This window comes from Myotis davidii, unplaced genomic scaffold (genome assembly GCF_000327345.1).
Source record: "Myotis davidii unplaced genomic scaffold, ASM32734v1 scaffold570, whole genome shotgun sequence".
Lineage (NCBI taxonomy): Eukaryota > Metazoa > Chordata > Mammalia > Chiroptera > Vespertilionidae > Myotis > Myotis davidii.
In genome coordinates this window covers 2,618,359-2,638,150 of record NW_006283631.1, presented here as the reverse complement: position 1 = coordinate 2,638,150, position 19,792 = coordinate 2,618,359, and the positions used below count along the sequence as shown (strand labels likewise).

General features: G+C 37.5%; 1 protein-coding gene across 1 annotated transcript in view; it reads left to right on the top strand.

Annotated features, from left to right (window-relative positions):
- Positions 1-644: 644 nt before the first annotated feature.
- IQCJ (IQ motif containing J) overlaps positions 645-19,792 on the top strand; it is a 162,530-nt gene continuing 143,382 nt past the window's right edge. The window contains exon 1 of the mRNA XM_015565385.1: positions 645-1,145. Within this exon, the coding sequence (XP_015420871.1) occupies positions 1,137-1,145 (9 nt within the window). The 5' untranslated portion in view covers positions 645-1,136. The remainder of the gene's footprint in view (positions 1,146-19,792) is intronic.

Here is a 19,792-nt window from a genome sequence, read left to right as displayed (position 1 = left end):
CACACAGGCACAATGCAACATGACAACATTTTTCATGGTTATATTGTCCTTTCCCTCATTACATTTGAATATATATTGCTAGTGTGCTATGCTTCCAAGCTCGCTCTGTTAGTCAGCTGAGGAATTCTTCAGGCAAGGTGAAGTCCACGTGTGCTCCCCAGAAATTGCTAGCCTGTTTATAAGCCCAGACAGAATCACAGCTATTGTCTGTGAGAACTTAATTTGCCAAAGCTCTTTTCTCCCTTCCCTTAATTATGTATATATTTATAGACTTGAGCCACCTGCCTGCTCAATGCTGGTGTGTAACCATTTCTCTTATGTGCCACTGAATGGCTCAGGGCTCTTCCTTTATACTCGCTTTGCTTCATACCCCACATTTAAATATATACGTACTCAGCTCAGCTTCTGAGTATTAAAACATTTTTTCTCTCCACTTCCTTGAAAAGCTGTGAACAAGCCTTTTAGCATTATTTTTTTTTTCTGGACAAAACAGTACTGGTTTTACACAAGAAATGAGAACTCTGTAAGTAAATCTATGTTTTTATATGACTAAAGTGCATTATAAAGACAAGCAATAAATCCAGTTTTCTACATAAAAGGAATTAGATTTTCTAGCTTACCTCTGCACTGGGATTAATAAAATGTGCAACAAATAGCTAATGGAATGATCCATTTGAAGTTTGTAAAGGCATCTTGGGAAGCTGGCTGGAGTAGCCTTTTGATTTTTTCAAAAGAGGATGCCTGTTAATTTTTTGATCCAGTCTTTTCCTGAGTGACTGCTTCAAAATGAGCTGAGAGACTGTTACCTGCCCATTTCTGCATGGCTGAGCAAATCCACGCGTAAATCCAAGTTTCTCTTCATTTCCATCACTATGTGTCTCCAAATTACAGAGAATTCATTCCTGAGCTGGAGAGGTGCCAGAAGTTTCTCATCTAGCTGTCTGTGGGCTGCCTTTTTCTTTCCCCTCTTTGAGGCTTTCTGATGCCTAGAGTGAGCTCAACTCAAAGGTTTCCAGCCTCACACTCGCCTCATATTCCCCCACAGACTCAGCGAGCTCTGTGATTCTGAGGAATACCGTGTGCCAGCATCTGACTCACAGTCTGCTTTTACCTGCAGGTGTTCCAGAAACTTCAAAATGCGTCTGGTAATGTATTTGCTCCTCTAAACATGTCACTTTGGCATGCATTATATGCAGCTGCTTATTAATTTTTTAAAAATCTGTCTTCTGAATAATATGCATGCTAAAAAAATGTCAAAGGGGGCTTATAGAACAGTGTAAGCTTAATTTACTGGTCTATGTGTGCGTGCGTGTGTGTGTCCTTGTTAATGTAGGCATGTTTGCATAAGTATGTATTATTTATGTACACATGTATCTGTGCAGGCAGATATCACTGAAGGAATCTCATTGAAAGCACCACTTTTTATGTACATCCAGGTTTTCTAATCAGATCTGTAAGCATCTTACACGGCAGCAAGTAGAGGAAAAATATATTTTTCATCCCCATGCAAGCGGCATGTTTTAGGCATCTATTTGAAAAACCCTCCTTTCTTTCTTAAAAAAAAAAAGGTGAGTGTGTCTGTGTCTGTAGGGAGGGAGTGTTGTTTTTGAAAATTTGGAGAGAAGAGTTATCTTGCTGCTGCACGAGAGAATTTCTACCCCGTGTTGCCTGTCTTCTTAAAACTCAGTAATCACCGAGGGGAAAGATGTGGTTCTGCTTCGGAGTCACTCAGGCACTTTAGGTATTCTAAATACTAGTGCTTGAATAATAAGTAGATGGGCTAGACTTGCCATCGCCGGGTCCTGCTATGTTTCTTGGCTTGCAGAAATCACATCCACAGGGCGCATTTAGGATGTACGTGTTTCTTAACTCTAGTGAAGCAGTGTGAGAGTGTGGGCTCATAAATCACATTGTTTATTTGCCACTGTTGGGTGCTACATCCTAAAATTAAGAAATTTAGCAATTAATTATACATTCAGCATCTCTTGTCTCATTCAGTGAGATTTACATCCTTGGGACTTGCTTTTCTAGTTATAGAGATGAATGATTTAAGGTTCTGATTTAATTGCTATTTCAAATCCTTAAGCTACAAAGATGCTTACGTTACTTGACTTTATTTAAAGGACTTATTTTGAGAAAATGTGTATGTATATTTCTAACTGTGGTCAGGAGCTAATTATGACTGTCCTGTGTTTTATGTTTAGAATAAACATCTTGTCTTGAGTGTTGTTCACTTGTAGAGTAGAAATTAATTCTCTTGTCTTCATATTAAAATAATTCTTTCACTTTGCATTATGTTTTTGCTTTTGGAGAGATCAATAATTACTAATTGTTGTGAAGATGAGAAAAAAAAGTAGGAACTCAGAATTCATAAGGTAAAGTAGGTTAAACTAGGAGTTTTCTAAGAAACTAAATAAAATAGGTTTTCACAACTGGGTTTTCTAAATGCACAGTGGGTATTGATATTGGAAATAGAAGAAGCTTAAATTTAAATTTGTTAAGTGAAATATATTAGGACATTTTATAGTTTTTCACTATATTTAAAATGAGGTAGTATATAGGTTAATTATTTTGCATTTGCTATTATTTTTGCATCATGATGTTGATTAAAAAACAAACAATTGCTTTTGATTTGCTTTGAATTAGAAATGATTGTCAACTTTGGTAAAAGAGTTTACCGAAGTGTAACAATAAAAACGTATATTCCTGAAAATCAGTGTGGAAACCACTTTTACTTTTTAGTGTTTGAGATCTAGTAGTTTATAATTTATAGAGCTCTATGCTTATAGAGGATTATGTGTATTTCAAACAATTACATACTTCTAAAGCTTATTTTAGCCATGTTCCATTCATAATTACTCAAAGTAATATAGTAAAAATGAACTTCAGTATGTACTAAGGGTTCCTTGAAAGGGCATATTATATTAGGAGCCATTAAAAATCTGTGTAGGCTATTAATGTTATACTCATGTATTGCTCTCTGTGTAATGGATTTTTTTAGGTACTATTCATTTACAATATTTAAGTACATACACCTAAGGTTGTAACCTATTTGATGTAGGAATCTTGGCTTTGAATGTAAACAGCTTGATGAGAATTTCAAATTGAATGTACAGGAAGGCTGCAGCTTTAGTAGTTCTTTTTTGGTATGTATTGCAATATGCATTAATGCATATATGTAAATATTAAGCTATGTATAAATATTTTTTACATTCAACTCCATACAAATCATGTTCGTCTTACTTTTGAAGTTGGTTATTTTGTTGGAAATAAGTTTCATAGGCATAAAAAGAGCTTTATTCTTTTGAACTTATATGGCACTGGGTGGTCACATTCAGTGCCATTTTATAGGGAACATCATATGTCCAAAATAGTGAGAGGAAAAAATACCATGTTTGCCATCTGTCTCTAATTGTGATTTTCTACTTGCTTTTAGATGTATTATAGACCCGGCTTTTATTTTATAGAACAGCTTTATGTTAACTATAATACCTAAAATGATTGTAAAACACTTCCCCCATATAATTGTTGCCCCTTTATGTGACCAAGATTGTCTTATAAAACATTTATTTTTTAAGGCTCACATAATAGAAAGAGGATGTAAAAAATATAGTTGTAGACTGACCATGCATCCATAGCTGAAAACATTCACCCTTAAGTAAGCTTTTATGAGCACTGCTTTGCCAACCATCTCTTAGCCTTGGGCAAAAGGTTAGTTGGGAGAGGTCTTGCCTGTTTCATTACTAACAGTTGCTTATGGAGGCACAAAGATCTTCAATATGGTTTGAGAATTAGTTTATTTTTTGTTCTAGTTTCAAAATGATACCATTCTTAGGCTTTGCCAGTAGAGAGGAATGATCATGCTTGGGGAGGGGAGGGACGGCTGGTTAAGGAAACTCTGGAGAAGGTGGGTTCTCAACCAACTTGAGAAGGAGATTATTAGCAGAAACGGATGGAGAGATGAGGAATAGGCACTGTGAGGGGATAGAAAGAAATATGGGAAGAAACAAATCAGGGCAGGAGACAGCAAGGTGATGACATTGGGTAGAGAAGAGGACCTACATTTGTAATAAAAGGAAGTGTAACTGAAAAAAAATTATAGGGTTGGGTTTGAAATGTTTTTAATTAATTCTTATTAGCCTTATTATATCCTTTGGAAAATTCTTTGAGAAAGTGAAAATTTCTTCTATTTTATTATATCCAACAATCTCTGTAAATGGCATTTATAAGTCTATAAAATAATAATGAATATTTCTTGAACATTTATTATGGGCCAGGTACTGTGCTAAATACTTTAAAATGCATTATCTCACCTAGTCCTCTCTTGCTACTGAAACCCTCATTTTACAGATGAAGAAACTGAAGTACTGGAAAGTTACATAATCTGTAAAAGGTTATTCAGGTCAGAAGTGGTAGAGCTGGGATTTGACTGCAAATTCAGGAGCCCAGCCTCCTAAACACTATATGGCAAGGCCATTTCAGCATATCACTCCATCTCTAGCTCCAGGTCCAGGCTGGTATGACTAATTGCTGACTAGTTATGTCATTTATGTTTTCTGGAAACAGATCTGAAGCAGAGTTATTGAATAAGTAGTGTATTGGAGGGTAAAAATAAAAGGAGATAAAAGGAGGAGGAAGCCAATTCTGCTTCACACTGCCTTATTTTATATTAATGGAGCCCCATGTTGTACAGAAATGGGCAGGCCTAGTACCCCTAACATGCTTAGTCACTCACTGGTGGTTACTAGGAAGAACATGGCTATGACTCAAAACTTGAGGAAGATCCTAAATGTCCTGTAGCTGGAGACTGGCAGCTAATTACAGTATTTTGCAGCTGACTAGCAAGTTCTTTCTTGAAGGGAGATCTGAGTGGTGGACCTCCTTGGCCAAGGGAATATCTCTACAAAATGTACCATAGAAGCTCAGGGTGGAGCCAGCTAGCCACTTAGGGTGAAGAATTTATAGAAGCCCTTACTCTTAAGAGCATTTAAGTGCAGGGTGGGCACCTGGGAGTGAGTGCCTCCTTAGTTTTGCAATTCAGGAAATATTCCTGGAAAAGCAAATCAGAATCGATCAAATAACTAGCCATGGAGTTAAAGTCTTCCCTGGGAAGTGTTGGAGCAGAGAAGTGATATGGTCAAATGGTCTTGTGGGAAGGTGAATGTGATCATGATGTAGAGGCTACACTGAATGGAGAGCCATTAGGAATCAGTGAGATTAGTTAGAAGGGTGTTGTGCTATGATAGAGAGGGGGAAAAGAAATCTTGAACTAGGTGTGTAACAAATGAAAAAATATGAAGTAAGGGTGAATAGGATTTCAAGATTGATGAAAGGAAGGGAGTAAGGGGAAGAGAGAACTCAAAGAGGACTTAAAAGTTTGAATTGGGTGGCATGAGGCAGGTGTATAGGAACCAGAAATGGACAGGAAGGGGGTCTTGTTAAGGGAAGCTAACAAGAGTCCAAAAACTGTCTCCTTTATTGCCCCAAATGAATGACATACAAATCTTTATTTTTTTTCTTATCTTAGACACTGCTTATTCAACCCTCAAGTTTTGCCTAATTTTTAGTTCACTCTCTTAATCCCTAGAACAAAAGATTAGGGCATGGAAGACAAAAGTTATCTTTATAGACAGCAACCATTCTGCCAAAATGTAGCTTTCTTTTAAAAATGCAACTGTGAAAATAGCATTTTTGGATCTACACAATTTCTAACAGCCAGTTTGAGAAATTATTATTATTATTTTTATACTTTATTTTTCAAAATGATGTCTTGACTTCATATAGATCTGATTCTGGCCATCAGAGCCTAGCAAGACTGGCCTTGCTCATTGAAAGTCTTTGTTCACAGGGTGATAGAAGAGCAGACACTGATCTCATGAGATGCAGATATCTTCTCATAGAGAAAACCTTAAACAGTTGCTGCTCTCTGCCCAGCTCATATACCTCCTTACAGAGGTAATCGATCTCACATAAACAGAAAAAAGACTAAATTTATTTGCAAACAGAGATTCACATAATATAACTCATGATGTATAACTGAAAGCCCAATTTTCAGTGAAAGAGAAATAATGGCAATAACTTAATGCTAAATAAGTTTTTTATGGATTTGCAATGCAATGTGAGGAGCTCAAAGTAAATATTTAATTGCCCTTAAAACTGGACAGCATAATGGAAAAATTTGCATATTCTTCCAGGCTGACTTATTTTACTATATACAAGCACAGGAAAACACTTGCAGTGGTATTACATTAGCATCCATGGTGTACAAAAAAGTAAACTTTTAGGAGATGATCAAATTAACCTCCCAAGCCTACTAAGCAACCACACTGAGAGACTTATGCCTAACACACTATGATAAGGAAAAGATAAGCTCTGATGACAGGTTTGTTTGTTTTGTGACAGTAACATAGCTCTGATGCCCCATTCATGACCTGGGCTGCCAGACACAGAAATATAGGATTTGCACACTCTGACCTCAAGAGTATGAATCTGTCATAAGAAGATGCGTAGACATTTTCCCCCAGTCTCAGACTTACTAGTAGATATAGGAGAGGGTTTTTCTGATTGCATTAACACAAAACTCAGTAAGACACTGCAGCATGAAAGGGAGAGGATCCCCCCAGGTGGGCTTCTGTGATCTGTGCTTCACTTTCAACATTCAGGGCAGTGATATTGAATCTTCTTGACAGACTAATGAGGTAAGGACTATTGATTATCCCTCCCTTTACAGATGGGGAAACTTTGGCTAGGGAGGTTCAGTAACTTCTCCCAGGTCACACAGTGGGTAATAAGCCTAGCCGATTTGAATCCAGGGCTGTGCTGGGCTTGGTGGGTGTGAGCAGAGCAGTGATTGGTGGGCTTTCCCACCCAGAAGCTCTCCTTCATCTCTTGGGTTTTCTGTAGACAGTAAGGAGATACAGTTGTAAGCTCAGGAACCAGCACCGGTGATGTTTTAGTTGTTGTCTTTTGATGGGCTGATAATGCGTTGCTCACTGAGATTAAAAATATGAAGGAAGAGTTAGGTGTGATGAAGCACCCAGTAAGTGCTATTTATTCACAGGATGACTCTCATTTAGCCTCCTTATACATCTCATTGTGAAGAAACGGTGTAGGAGGATAAATATAAGCTTCTGGTACAAATCCTCCTTCTGTCACTTTGGTGAGCCACTTTCATATCTCTGAGGAATAGGGATAATGCTTTGTATTGCTGTGAGGATAAGAAGGTGCATGTATTGTTCTTGGCATAGAGTCTGTGTTTAACAAATGTGTTTAGCACATCAGTAGGAACATTCATGAGGCAGAGGCATTCATGGTTAAAAGTGCCTGACTCTGGACTCGAACTTCTGGTTCAAACCTGAGCTCTATCACTTATGAGCTGAATGAACTTAGCTTTTCATGCCTTAGTTGTCTTAACTGTAAAATGGAAATGATGAAGTGCCTTCCTCAGAGGATTGGCAGGAGGACATGGGTTAGTCTAAATAAAGCACTGAGAACAGTGCTTGGCACTCAGTGAGCACTCGGGAGTGTTAACCTCTTTATGAGACTTGGTTCACTTCAGCCTTGTTTCTCATCAGAGTGAGAACCCTGGCAATTCACAGTACGCCTCACGCAGGTATTTCCAGTTTTTTAATATCTGAGACCTAGAAATGCTTATTTTAATTCAGTGGTCACAGAATCATTGATATTATGCACCTCAGTCTAATAGTTTCTTGTACAGTCCATACCCATTGTTGGTGAAGGTCAGGCTCTCACATTCCAATTGTGAGGAAAGGAAATTAGCATTATCTATCTATTTATCTATTTATTTTCTTTTAATTGAATCTATTGGGGTGACGTTGGTTCTCAAAACCACACAGGTTTCAAGTGTACAACTCAATAAAACATCATGTGCACACTGCATTGTGTGCCCATCACCCTAAGCAAAGTCTCTTTCCATCCGTATCTCCCCTCCCCTTTGTCTACACCCACCTACCTCTACCCCCTTTCCCTTTGGCTTTTACCACACTACTGTCTGTGTCTATATGTTTTATATATATTTATAATAATAAAATCATAATATGCTAATTATACCAGTATATATATATAATTTTTTTGCTTAATCCCTCCACCTTCTTTCATCCAGTCTCCCAAACCCCCTCCCCTCTGACAGCTCTTAGTCTGTTCCATGAATCCCAATTTGTAATATCTATCAACATTTTAAATGCACATCTCTTTTGACTTACCGGTTTTACTTCTAAGAATTTTCCTACAGATTTACTCGTACCACCGAGCAAAGAAATGTGGTGGAATTGGTTGCAGCATTGTTTGTGATATTAAAAATCCACGAACAACAACATATACATTCAGAGGAAAGTATTGAAATAATTTACGATATTTTCTTTTTTTTAAATATATATTTTATTGATTTTTTTTTTACAGAGAGGAAGGGAGAGGGATAGACAGTTAGAAACATCAATGAGAGAGAAACATCCATCAGCTGCCTCCTGCACACCCCCTACTGGGGATGTGCCTGCAACCAAGGTACATGCCCTTGGCCGGAATCGAACCTGGGACCATTCAGTCCGCAGGCCGACGCTCTATCCACTGAGCCAAACCGGTTAGGGCAATTTATGATATTTTCATGCAATGGAATACTGCAGAGATTAAAACTGTTATAACTGTACAAGGCGACACAGAAAACAGTATAAGCACACTTGTAGGAGAAGACGGGCATTTTCAGAGCATTGACTATATAGTATGAATTATACTGTTTTGTGTTAAAAAGTAAACAGATATGTGCTTACATCCACTGGCTTGTTTAATCATAGAAAATTCTCAAAACGTATATGAGAAATCATTTGTAGTGTTTACCGATGGGAAGTGGCAATGTGCATTGAGTTGGTACTTTTACCTTTCACCATATGTTTTCCATTTGAATTGTTCAATATGAGCATGTAATGCTTTTACAATTTAAAAATGGTTAGAAAATCCCTTCCTGTTTCTTAACCCTAAATACTAATTTTTTAAAAAGATTAGTCCTTTATGCAAGTATAATCCTAAACCTTGGTATAATATTTTTGAATTATTGAGCCAAGTATCATCCTAAGTTCAAACAGAATGTGTATGAACTCACTGCCAAAGCTCCAATCCGCCCCCAGGGAGCAGAAAGCACATGACTAAGGAGATTTCCTAACATCAAGTCACAGGAGAGTCTTAAGTCCTGTGGCAGAAATTCCTGTTGTTCAAAAGTTCATGCACTTAGAGAGAAATCATTAAATAAAGAACATTCAATGGGAGAAGGGAACACTGAGTAAATGACTTTTCCTCAGAACTTAATAAACTGAATTCTAAACAAGGGGGAAACATTACACATGGGATTTTTTCACATTAAGGTTTCTCTGTATTTCTACAGCCCCTGTCTGTCTTTTGCAAAGTGGTATATAAAAATTGCAATGCCTTTGGGTTTTCCAGCAGAAGCAATTTGCATGCAGGGTTAATCAAGATTCTTTGCCCTTTGTACTTTTAAAAGTGCTTACACATACATTGTCTCCTTTGGTATTCAGAAATGAGGTATTTAGGACAAGTATTATAAAGCTCATCTTCCACAGAAGGCCCTGAGGTTCAGAGAGGTTAAGTGATAAGTTTAAGCCAGTCAGTGTGTAGTTGAACACGAAGGACCCTCGGTTATATCTTGGCTGTCCTTGCCTCTAGCAGCCAAGGGCACTGTGTGTAGCAGAATCACTCCTCTGGTTGTGAAGGCGGTTTAGTATTTTCTTGGAATCACTTCTCCTCTGGTTTAGGAAGACCAGGAATGGCCAACTGAACTTTCTTCCCAATGAGAATTATGAGCATACGGACTTTAAATAGTTAAGGGGCATCTAATAAAATCCAGATGGTATGGGTTTCTATCTCAACTCTACCCCTTACTACCTGTGTCTTCTTGGGCAAATTGTTCCCTTCTCTATAAATTGGGAGTAATGAGGGTATTAATCTTCCAAGGCTGCTGTTAAGAATTTAAGTAAAATATTGTATGCAAAAGTGCTTGACAGGGTGCATGGAATATAGCAAAGGGTTAGTATACACTAGCTACAATAATAATAATTCTATATAATAGAAGTGTAATATGCAAATCGACTGAACAGCAGAATGACCAGTTGCTATGACGCACACTGACCACCAGGGGGAAGACGCTGAACGCAGGAGCTTCCCCCTGGCGGCCAGTGTGCTCCCATAGGGGAGCACCTCTCAGCCACAAGCTGGGCTGATGCCTGGTGAGTGCAGTGGCCCGCTTCTGTGACAGTGCTAAGGATGTCCAACTGACGGGTTAGGCCCACTCCCCGCGGGCCTAAGCCATCAGCCAGACATCCCCCTGAGGGCTCCCAGACTGTGAAAGGGCCTCTCCCAAGTGCACAAATGTTGTGCACTGGGCCTCTAGTAATAATAATAATAATAAGTTAGATTTTAGGTCAGTGCAGCAGGCATAGCAGCCAGAGCTTGTGTCCATTTGGTGACAGCAGCCCAGAGTGGGCACTAATCAGTTTCTTTCCTTTTGAAGGAAACTTCCTTGGAACCACAAAGAACTAAGAACAGGCAGCAAAGCTGCCTAAAACTTCACTGAGCCTCAGGGCAGGGGCTTGAGTATCTCTGACAAAGCCACCCCCATCTTGACACCAGTTTTCCAGTTTATGGTCAACAGTAAGATGAGGTTGGTAAAAAGAGCCCATCACCCAGGGCTTAACACAAGGACAGTCACCTCCCCCCGAGAGAGCAGCCCTAAGATCTCCTTGCTCTGGGAGTTCAGTTCTTGCTCTTAAATTTTTAAAATAAGGAATCTGAAAATCTAGAGCTGAGAATTCACATAATAAATGAAGAAGTGATCAATTTGCTATTTAGCTCGGAAGTACTTTACTAGTTCTTTTGAGTTTTTGAAACTTATTTTTCTTACTATACAATTAATTTATGCTTACTGAAGAAAATACACAGAATCAAAACAGAATAAACAAAAGTCCTTAGAAAAAAGCATTGTTCGTATTTATTTTGGTGTATAGTTATTGAGACATTTTAGGGATAAATATATTTATTTTTAGAAAACCTGTGAAGCACTGTGCATATAGTTTATGACCTTTCAAATACCAACAATATCTCATGCACATCTTCCCATATCAATAAATGTTTTCCCATAACTTCATTCTCAGCAGTTCACAGTGTTCCTTTGGGTGGATATTTCAAAGTTTTATGAATCTTCTAGTGTTGAATGCTTAGGTTTCTTTTTTTTTCTGCAAGAAAAATTATTCTTGAAAATCACTGTAGAAATTCTTGTCTTTTGTTAAAATAAATTTCTAGAAGGAGATTTTCTAGCACACATCGTGTGAATGTATTTTTAAGGCTTTTTGTGTCAAATTGTCTTCCAGTTATATTTTACCAATTTTATCCTTACTATTTGTACAAGAGAACAACTAGATCAATGACTGTCTAAGTGTAAACATAACTTCTATTCATTTATCATAGAAGGTAGATACCTTTACATACACCTTTATGCCAAGAATAAAGAATCCTTCTTATTAATGCCAATTCTTTTTTGTTTTTATATTCCATGCACAACGTATCCATAAGATAGTCGTTAATTATATCCAGGAGGTTGGAAATGACATCAGTATAGTATGATTATCTTTTGATGGAATATAACAGAGAATGTGGAAATAATTTGGAGGGAAAGTTACTATAAGCACACTTGCCCGCGAGCCCATCAATTCCACACACATGCCCTTTTTAAGATGTGAGAATAAGACAATCAAGGGCATATAAACCCTTCCACTGTGGTTATCGTCACATCAATTTTCTCTAGGGTTGAAAGTAACCCGCCTGATCCCTTCTGTCGCACACTAGGCTTCACAGCAGAAACCTTAAGATTGGAACCTTTTCAGTAGAAATTACTTTGGATGACACCAGCCTGCTGTCAGAGTAATTCCTGTTGGAAAGGAAGTGTCTGAATTAATGGTCTAATAAACAGAGTTAGTGTTTCATCTTGGCAAAGGATTCATTAGGGGAAGAGAAACTAACATTTATTTGGGTTCTTATTTGACAGGCCCTTTATTATTACATTATTGCATGTAATACTCCCTATGAACCCATGGGGTAGGTATTCTGTGGGCATTTTACAACACAGGGATGGAAGTTCAGTCAAATAAAGTGTCTTCCCGAAGGCCATACAGATGGTGAGCCATAAAGGTGGGGTTTGCATTTGGGTTCCCTGCTTCCGGAGCCTGTGTTCGCTGTACTGCTCCTTCTCCCAGTTTAGGCAAGCCTGAGTGTTTCTCTTCTAGAATAGTCATTGTCTATATGAATACACTTTTAGCCAATGAAACTATAGGTTCCCTTGTAAAAATAGGTGTGTTAGACAGACTTAGAGACTCGATCCACTTATCAATGCTGTGTCAGTTACGATACTGTTGTAAGCCAGAAACGGAAATTCTGCTGTCTTGCTTATCAAGATATCCTGAGGCAGAGAGGTTCTGGGTTTTGTCAGAGGCTCAGTGATTTTATTAGGGACCCAGGTACGTTCAAGCTTGCTGCTCTGCCATTCAGTGCTGGCTTCTATTTCCCTTTCACGTTGTGTCGGAGCTCTGAATACATACTCATAAAACTATATCCAGAAACAGGAAAATGGAATGGTGGCGGTGGCCGCCTCCTCCTCCTCCTCCTCTTCCTTCTCTCCCTCCTCCTCCTCCCCCTCCTCCTCCTTCTTCCTCTCTCTCTCTCTTCCAAGAGCAAGACAACTGCCCAGCAGAGTCTCTGTTGTGCCGTACAGTCCAGAACTGTGTCATAAAGTCCTTTCCTGACCCAAACATTGCTTTGGAGAATGGCTGAGGCCAATCAAGACTCACTCCCAGGGCTGGGGATGGGGAACCTGAAACTAGAGCCAGGCTCAATGGCAGGAAGAAGCAACCTAAAATGCTGCCAACGTGGCTTTCCTGAGATTTCTTTTCCTAAGTAATTGAGCATATATACTCAATGGGAGAAAGGTGTACTATTACTTTACTATAAAATTTTACTCCCGTGCAGCCACCATGTACAAATAAGCATGTCAGTTTTTCAGTGTGCTCCACCATATATTCCCATTTCTATCGTTTTTCTTTAATATAATTCTGTGTTGTTGTTTTTCACCAGAGTGTTCAACTATTCTAACTCTTCTGCACTAGTCCTTTTTGATACAACTTCTAAGAATGAGGGTAAAGTAAGATTTTAATGGAAAGTGAAAATGACTCCAATAGTATCTGTCTATGATGTCTAGCAACAATTTGTTGCTTGCTTTCTTTTTTTAAAAGAGTATTGCCTTAAGTAGAAAAAAACCCACTACACTTTCTATAATGAATTAATACTACCTTTTATTTCAGCAAGTAATTTAACCCTCATGTGTGTATTAGCACAGTAAAACAAAAATGGAAGTGGAGGGATGTCTATCAAATGCCAAAATAATTAGTTCAGTAAAATAAGTTGGTGATTGAAGGGGGAGAAAATCAGCAAAATAATTTTTAAATTGAGTTGGCTTATTAATTGGATTGTAACAGTCAATTCAGTTCAAAAATGTTTTTTAAGAACCTACAATGTACTAACATAGAATAAATAATATATGCCATACAATATCTTATAATCTGGTGGAGGAGAATGCTGCTGGGATAAATGGATAACTATAGGTGTAGAGTAGAAACAATACAAAGTGAGTCTGTAGCACCGGAAATCAAGGCACTTCTCTTCCTGATTTCAAATGGTATTACAATGCAATAATAATCAAAACAGTATGGTACTGGTATAAAAACAGACACATAGAGCAATAAAACACAACAGAGAGCCCAGAAATAAGTCCAGGTATACAAGGTTAGTGAATTTCCAACAAAGATACCAAGAATACACAATGGGAAAGGATAATCTCTTCAATACCAGTAAGTGGTGATGGGAAAATTGTATATCCATGTGCAAAAGAATGAAATTGGACCCCTGCCTTACACCATACACAAAAGACTTAAATGTAAGACCTGAATATATAAAACACCTAGAAGAAAGCAGGGAAAGGTTTCTTCACATTGGTCTCAGCAATGATTGTATGTGGGTTTTTTATTTTTATTTTTTTATTTGACACCTAGAGCAAAGGCAAGAAAAGCAAAAATAAATACACCAAACTAAAAGTTTCCATACAGAAAAAGAAACAATAAAATGAAAAGTCAATCTATGGATTGGGAGAAAATATTTGCAAACCATATATCCAGTAAGAGATTGATATCTAAAACATATAAGGAATTCATATAACTCATTAGCAAAAACCAAATAACTCATTTGAAAAATGGCTAAAGGACTCAGACATGTTTCCAAAGAAGACATACACACAGCCAATATATATATGAAAATTTGCTCAACATCACTAATCATCAGGCAAATGCAAATTAAAACTATAGTGAAATATCACCTCACATCTGTTAGGGTATCTATTATGAGAAAGACAAGAGACACTAAATGTTGGTGAAGGTTTAGAGTACAGAGAACCCTTGTATACTGTTGGTAGGAGTGTAAATCAGTGCAGCCATTTTGGAAAACAGTATGGAAGTTCTTAAAAAAATTAAAAATAGAACTATAATATTATCTAGTATTCTCACTTCTGGCTATATATCCAAAGAAAATAAAATCACTATCTCAAGATATCTACTTCCATGTTCATTGTACCATTGTTCATCATAGCCAAGATATGGAAATAATCTAAGTGTCTGTTTATTGATGAATGGGTGAAGAAAATGTGATTTACAAAGAATGTTAATTAACCTTAAAAGAAGAAAATTCTGCCATTAGGACAACATGGATGAACCTGAGGGACCTGATAAGCCAGAGAAAGACAAATACTGTGTGGTTTCACTTATATGTGAACTCCTAGAACTAGAGAGTAGAATGGTGCTTGCCAGAGACTGGGGGGTATGTGAAATGGAGAGAGCTTGGTCATGGACACAAATTTTCAGTTATAAGATGAATAAGTTCTGAGGATCTACTGGACAGCATGGTGACTGTAGTTAATAGTATTGTGTTGTATACTTGAAATTTGCTAAGAAAGTAGATCTTATTCTCACACACACAAAAAGATAGCTGTGTGAGGTGATGGATTTGTTAACTTTATTGTGGGAATCCTTTCACAGTGTATACTGGGTATCCCAAAAAATGTATACACACTATCAGCTGATAGCTCAATTTTGAAAATGAAATTTAATAAACACTGCCTTTATATTATTCAAAGTGTGTGTATACATATTTGGGACACTCATAAGTATCAAATAATCACATTGTACACTTTACTAGTAAATTATTACAGTTTTATTTGTCAATTATCTATAATAATAAAAGGGTAATAGGCTAATTAGACCGGACAGCCAAATGACCTTCCGGACAGCCTTCCAGATGAAGCTTCCATGGCCAGAGCGGAGGCAGAGGTGGTTAGGGGTGATCAGGCAGGCAGGCAGAGTAGTTAGGGGCAATCAGGCAGGCAGGTGAGCAGTGAGGAGCCAGAGGTCCTGGTTTGTGAGAGGGATGTCCGATTGCCAGTTTAGGCCTGATCCTGCAGGTCTAAACTGTCATTTGTGCATCCCCCGAGGGGTCCTGGGTTGTGAGAGGGTGCAGGTCGGGCTGAGGGACACCCCCCCTGCACGAATTTTGTGCACCAGGCCTCTAGTATCTCAATAAAACTGGAAGAAAGAAATCAAGGCAGTTTTTATAATGCATAGATGTCATTAACCCTCCCCACCCCCATGGACCCACACACATACATGAGAGACAGGTTGAAGGGACTCCATTTGGTAAAATATGGCAAAATATGAACATCAAAAACACTAAAGTATTTCAACTTATTAAGTGAAATTTTCAAAAGTCCGGGGTCATAGTGATACTAAAAAGAGAGAGAAAGAAGGAAAAATGGGTGAGGAAAGCTAGTCCTCAGCTGAAGAAATGATGGAATTAGACAAAGCGTTAATGCTTTGCATAGCAAGAAAATTGATGGCTACATATTTTGAGTGCCTTCCTTTTTCTAGTTATTATTATAGTTCCTAATTTCATACCACTAATTACACAATTCTCCCTCTAAAATATTCTCATACCTTAGAACATGGCAAACTGACTACTAAAACTATTCAAAATCATGACATCAAGTGAAAACTCAGTCTTAGTAGTTTTCTAGTTAAAGTGATAAAATTAAATGTGTATAATGTTCATATTCCTGAATGATTGACAGGGAGGCTGCCTCTTTTTAGAGTACAGATTCTGTCAGTCAAGAGGAAAATTAGGAAAGAATCAAGCAGAATGTAGCCTTGCATACTTCAAGCACTCCATGCTTGTTGTTAGATCATCCTATGGGGAATGAGGCTATTCCACGTGGAGGGAAGAGCTGATGAGTGCCAATCTGTTTTTAAACAATGGCAGCCTTCCCCAGTTATTGAATTCTCTCAACTCCATTTTTGTCAATAGAGCGCTAGGATTTGTCTTTAGCTATTTTCTCTAATGATCTCTCATGAACCATGGCCTCAAACTCATTTAATGCCTTCCAGATCTAGACTCTCTTTGTCTCCTGGTTTCACCAGAAAACCCCAGGTCTTTCTAGGATCAACACGTTCATATGTCAATACCTCTTGTTCCTAGCTCATGCTCAGTTAAACATGTTTCTTAAGTATATGAAATGCTAAACTCATTAAATTATTTTATGGTCCAAGTGAACTGTATTTCTATCCAAGTCTCTATGAGAGTATTCTTCTTTATACATTTATTTTTATTTATCTACTATTTATACATATCAGCTGCACATTTTTAGCTACTGGGGTATTATATCTCCATTCAGATTCAGAAAAAAATTAATTACAGTTGGCATGAGAAGTGCAGAAGAATGGCTCTCTTGGTATTTTCTCTTGCTCTTTTGCTCTGATGAGAGTCAATCATACCAGTAGCTAGTCAAGAGAATGTTCACCTGAAATGGTTCTTTTTACAAATAAGAAACATAACTTTGAGTGCTGTACATCAGTTGCCATGTTAATAAGATAATCCTCTTTTCATTTCAAAGCCTGTACTCTAATCTTAAAACAGAAGTCTCCGTTTTGCTTCTTTTTGCAAGTTACTGGATAAAGATTCTGTTATCGTAATCCTATTAAAATGTATTCACTTTTGCCGTACACTTTGATAATAATGTTTATTCTTCTAAGCACCTAGGGAGAAGAGTGACAAAAGACAAATCTGTTCCAAATTTTGGGAAAAAATAGTTGCAGAGAGAGGGACTATGTTAAATACATAGAAATGAATAGCAACTAATATCCATAGCAGAAAAGAACAGTCATTAATTCATGAATTAAGCTTCTGTTGTACCTCTATTTGGTCAGGATAGTAATTTTCTAATTGAAATGCCCTGTATCTGATAACATATGTCCACACAGGCAAATGTTGGCTAACCTGAATTTCCTGAGCACTGAACTATTAACTGATCCTCACCTGTGACATTTCTAATACATCACCTTTTATTGGCACTAAAGGCTTTGAAGCTGCTAAAACCATTAAAAAATAAACAAATAATTAGCTTTGACAGAAGATGGGTAAACAGAGCCATAATTAACGAATTTATTCTGTTGAGAACATTAGCTGGTACTCAGTCTCTTAGTATAGATAGTGTGCTTTCTTATTTTCATTTTGTATAGGAGCAATGAAAGTTCCTGGGGACGTGTGACATTTTTGCTTTGAGTGAGGGGTTCTCTTTCTCTTTCAGAACCAGAGGTAGTAACGTTTGGTTCTCTATTCCTGATGTGATCATCTTGTATTTCTGTGTTCATCCAACTTCATTTATGTAAAAGCTGCCTGAAATGATTTGCCATTTCTACAAGCTTTCCTCTAATTTTTCTTTTGTTTCAAATCCAAGTGCATTTCTAAACATCTATATATTTTACCTCTAGTATTAGGCTTTTCATCTATTTTTATGCCAAGATTGAGGCTAGCCTTTATTAATGGTTTATTTCAGGTGTGTCTAGTTCAGATCATTGAGAAAATATTAACTTTGGTCACAAAGATTCCACCTGAAAGTTATCTACAAGGTAATACACACTGAATGTTTATTTTTTCTATAAATTTACTCATTTGTTTTTTAAATTAAATTAAATTTTTAAGTTAAACTTAATATTTTTAAGTGTCCTTACAGTTGTAAAATGTGTACATTATTATATATCTGCAGAAAATCTGTTGCAGTGTCCATTTAAATTTCTTATTGTTCTCATTCATCCTCACCCAAGGATATTTTTCCATTGATTTTTAGAGAGTGGAAGGGAGGAGAAGAGACAGAGAGAGAGAGAGAAACATCAATGCGAGAGAGACACATTGATTGGTTGTCTCACACATGCATCCCCACTGGGATGGGGATTGAACCCTTCACCCTTAAGTCTGCCAGGCTGACAGTCTATGCACTGAGCTAAACTGGCTAGGGCTGTCCATTTACATTTTTAACACCTACAGAAGTACTTCTTTTGTAGGTAAATTAGGACTTATGCTTTCCACTTTTTGGCACTGCATGTGATTTGATAGACAATTATAAAGATACCTGAAACATGTCATATTCCATTCTTGAGGTATTTGGTGACTAAATTAAACACAAATGGAGTTGTAATAGCTTATGACTTGATTTCAGGATATTTTAGGATCTACATTCTCCTTGACTAAAGAGCCAACATGTTTTATAGGGCAATTAATGGCAAAAGTCCAAACTGAAGCTTACCATTTTGAAATAAAATATGAAACAAGTTTTATATTTTTCTTTTCTCAGCTAAGTCTAAAAGTCCATAATACTATTCTTATAACAGTTTGGGAGGGATCTTCCCCCAGCTGACATTTAATCACTCACTGTTGGCAGTATTTTACATCTACATTGTTGGTTGGCTGGGACACATGCATTCCACATTTCTCTTTATATCAGGCAGAGATACTTTAAATTCCTAGTAACTGCTGAAGCTTAAACATGCAATAGATATAACTTTTTCGAGAAGTAATAATGCTGGGTAGATTTAGATTCCCATTTTTGAATGGAAACCCTGAAGTGATTTAGTTTAATGTATATTAAAATTGCACACACCTATATGGGTTTCTCTGTTTCATTTCAGGACCAAGCTGGTGAGGCAGAGAGAGCCTTCATTCGGTCTCTGTGCTTCTTGGCCATGAAGTCTCAGCAGGGCTGCTTGGTGGGGAGTCTACAGTTCAGAAATGAGCAAAGCCAATGTGGCCTTTGACTTCAGGGGGTGGGGTGGAAGTATCAAGCCACACAGGACCATTTGCTCTTCCCCAGTGTGCCTTAGTGTTCTCGCCTTGGCCCCTGGAGATCTAGTTACTGGCCTTCTCCCAGTCTATTGCTCCTTTTTTTCCTTCCCGTTGGACTTGGATTTAGAAGTGAATTAATCTCACTCCTCCGTTCATTAGCAATCTCAGTAATGGCCCATGGAAGGTCCTTTTTTTATTTTGTGTATTTATTTACCTATTAATCCCTAATCAGAACTTATTCTCCCTCCCCAAGACATCTACTCAAATGTGTTTGATGTTAGTATGATGATACTGCTGACTTCTCATTGTATCCATGTTTTTGTGTGTGTTTAAATTTGTATAAGTGTTATGTTGAAGCTCTCATTCTTTTTTACATTTTCTCCTTAATACAGTTTAAATCTCTCTCTCTCTCTCTCTCTCTCTGTGTGTGTGTGTGTGTGCACTATAAGCTAGTTCATTTCTTCTAATTCTGCACAGTGTCTGTAAAACCACCGTACTTATCTATTCT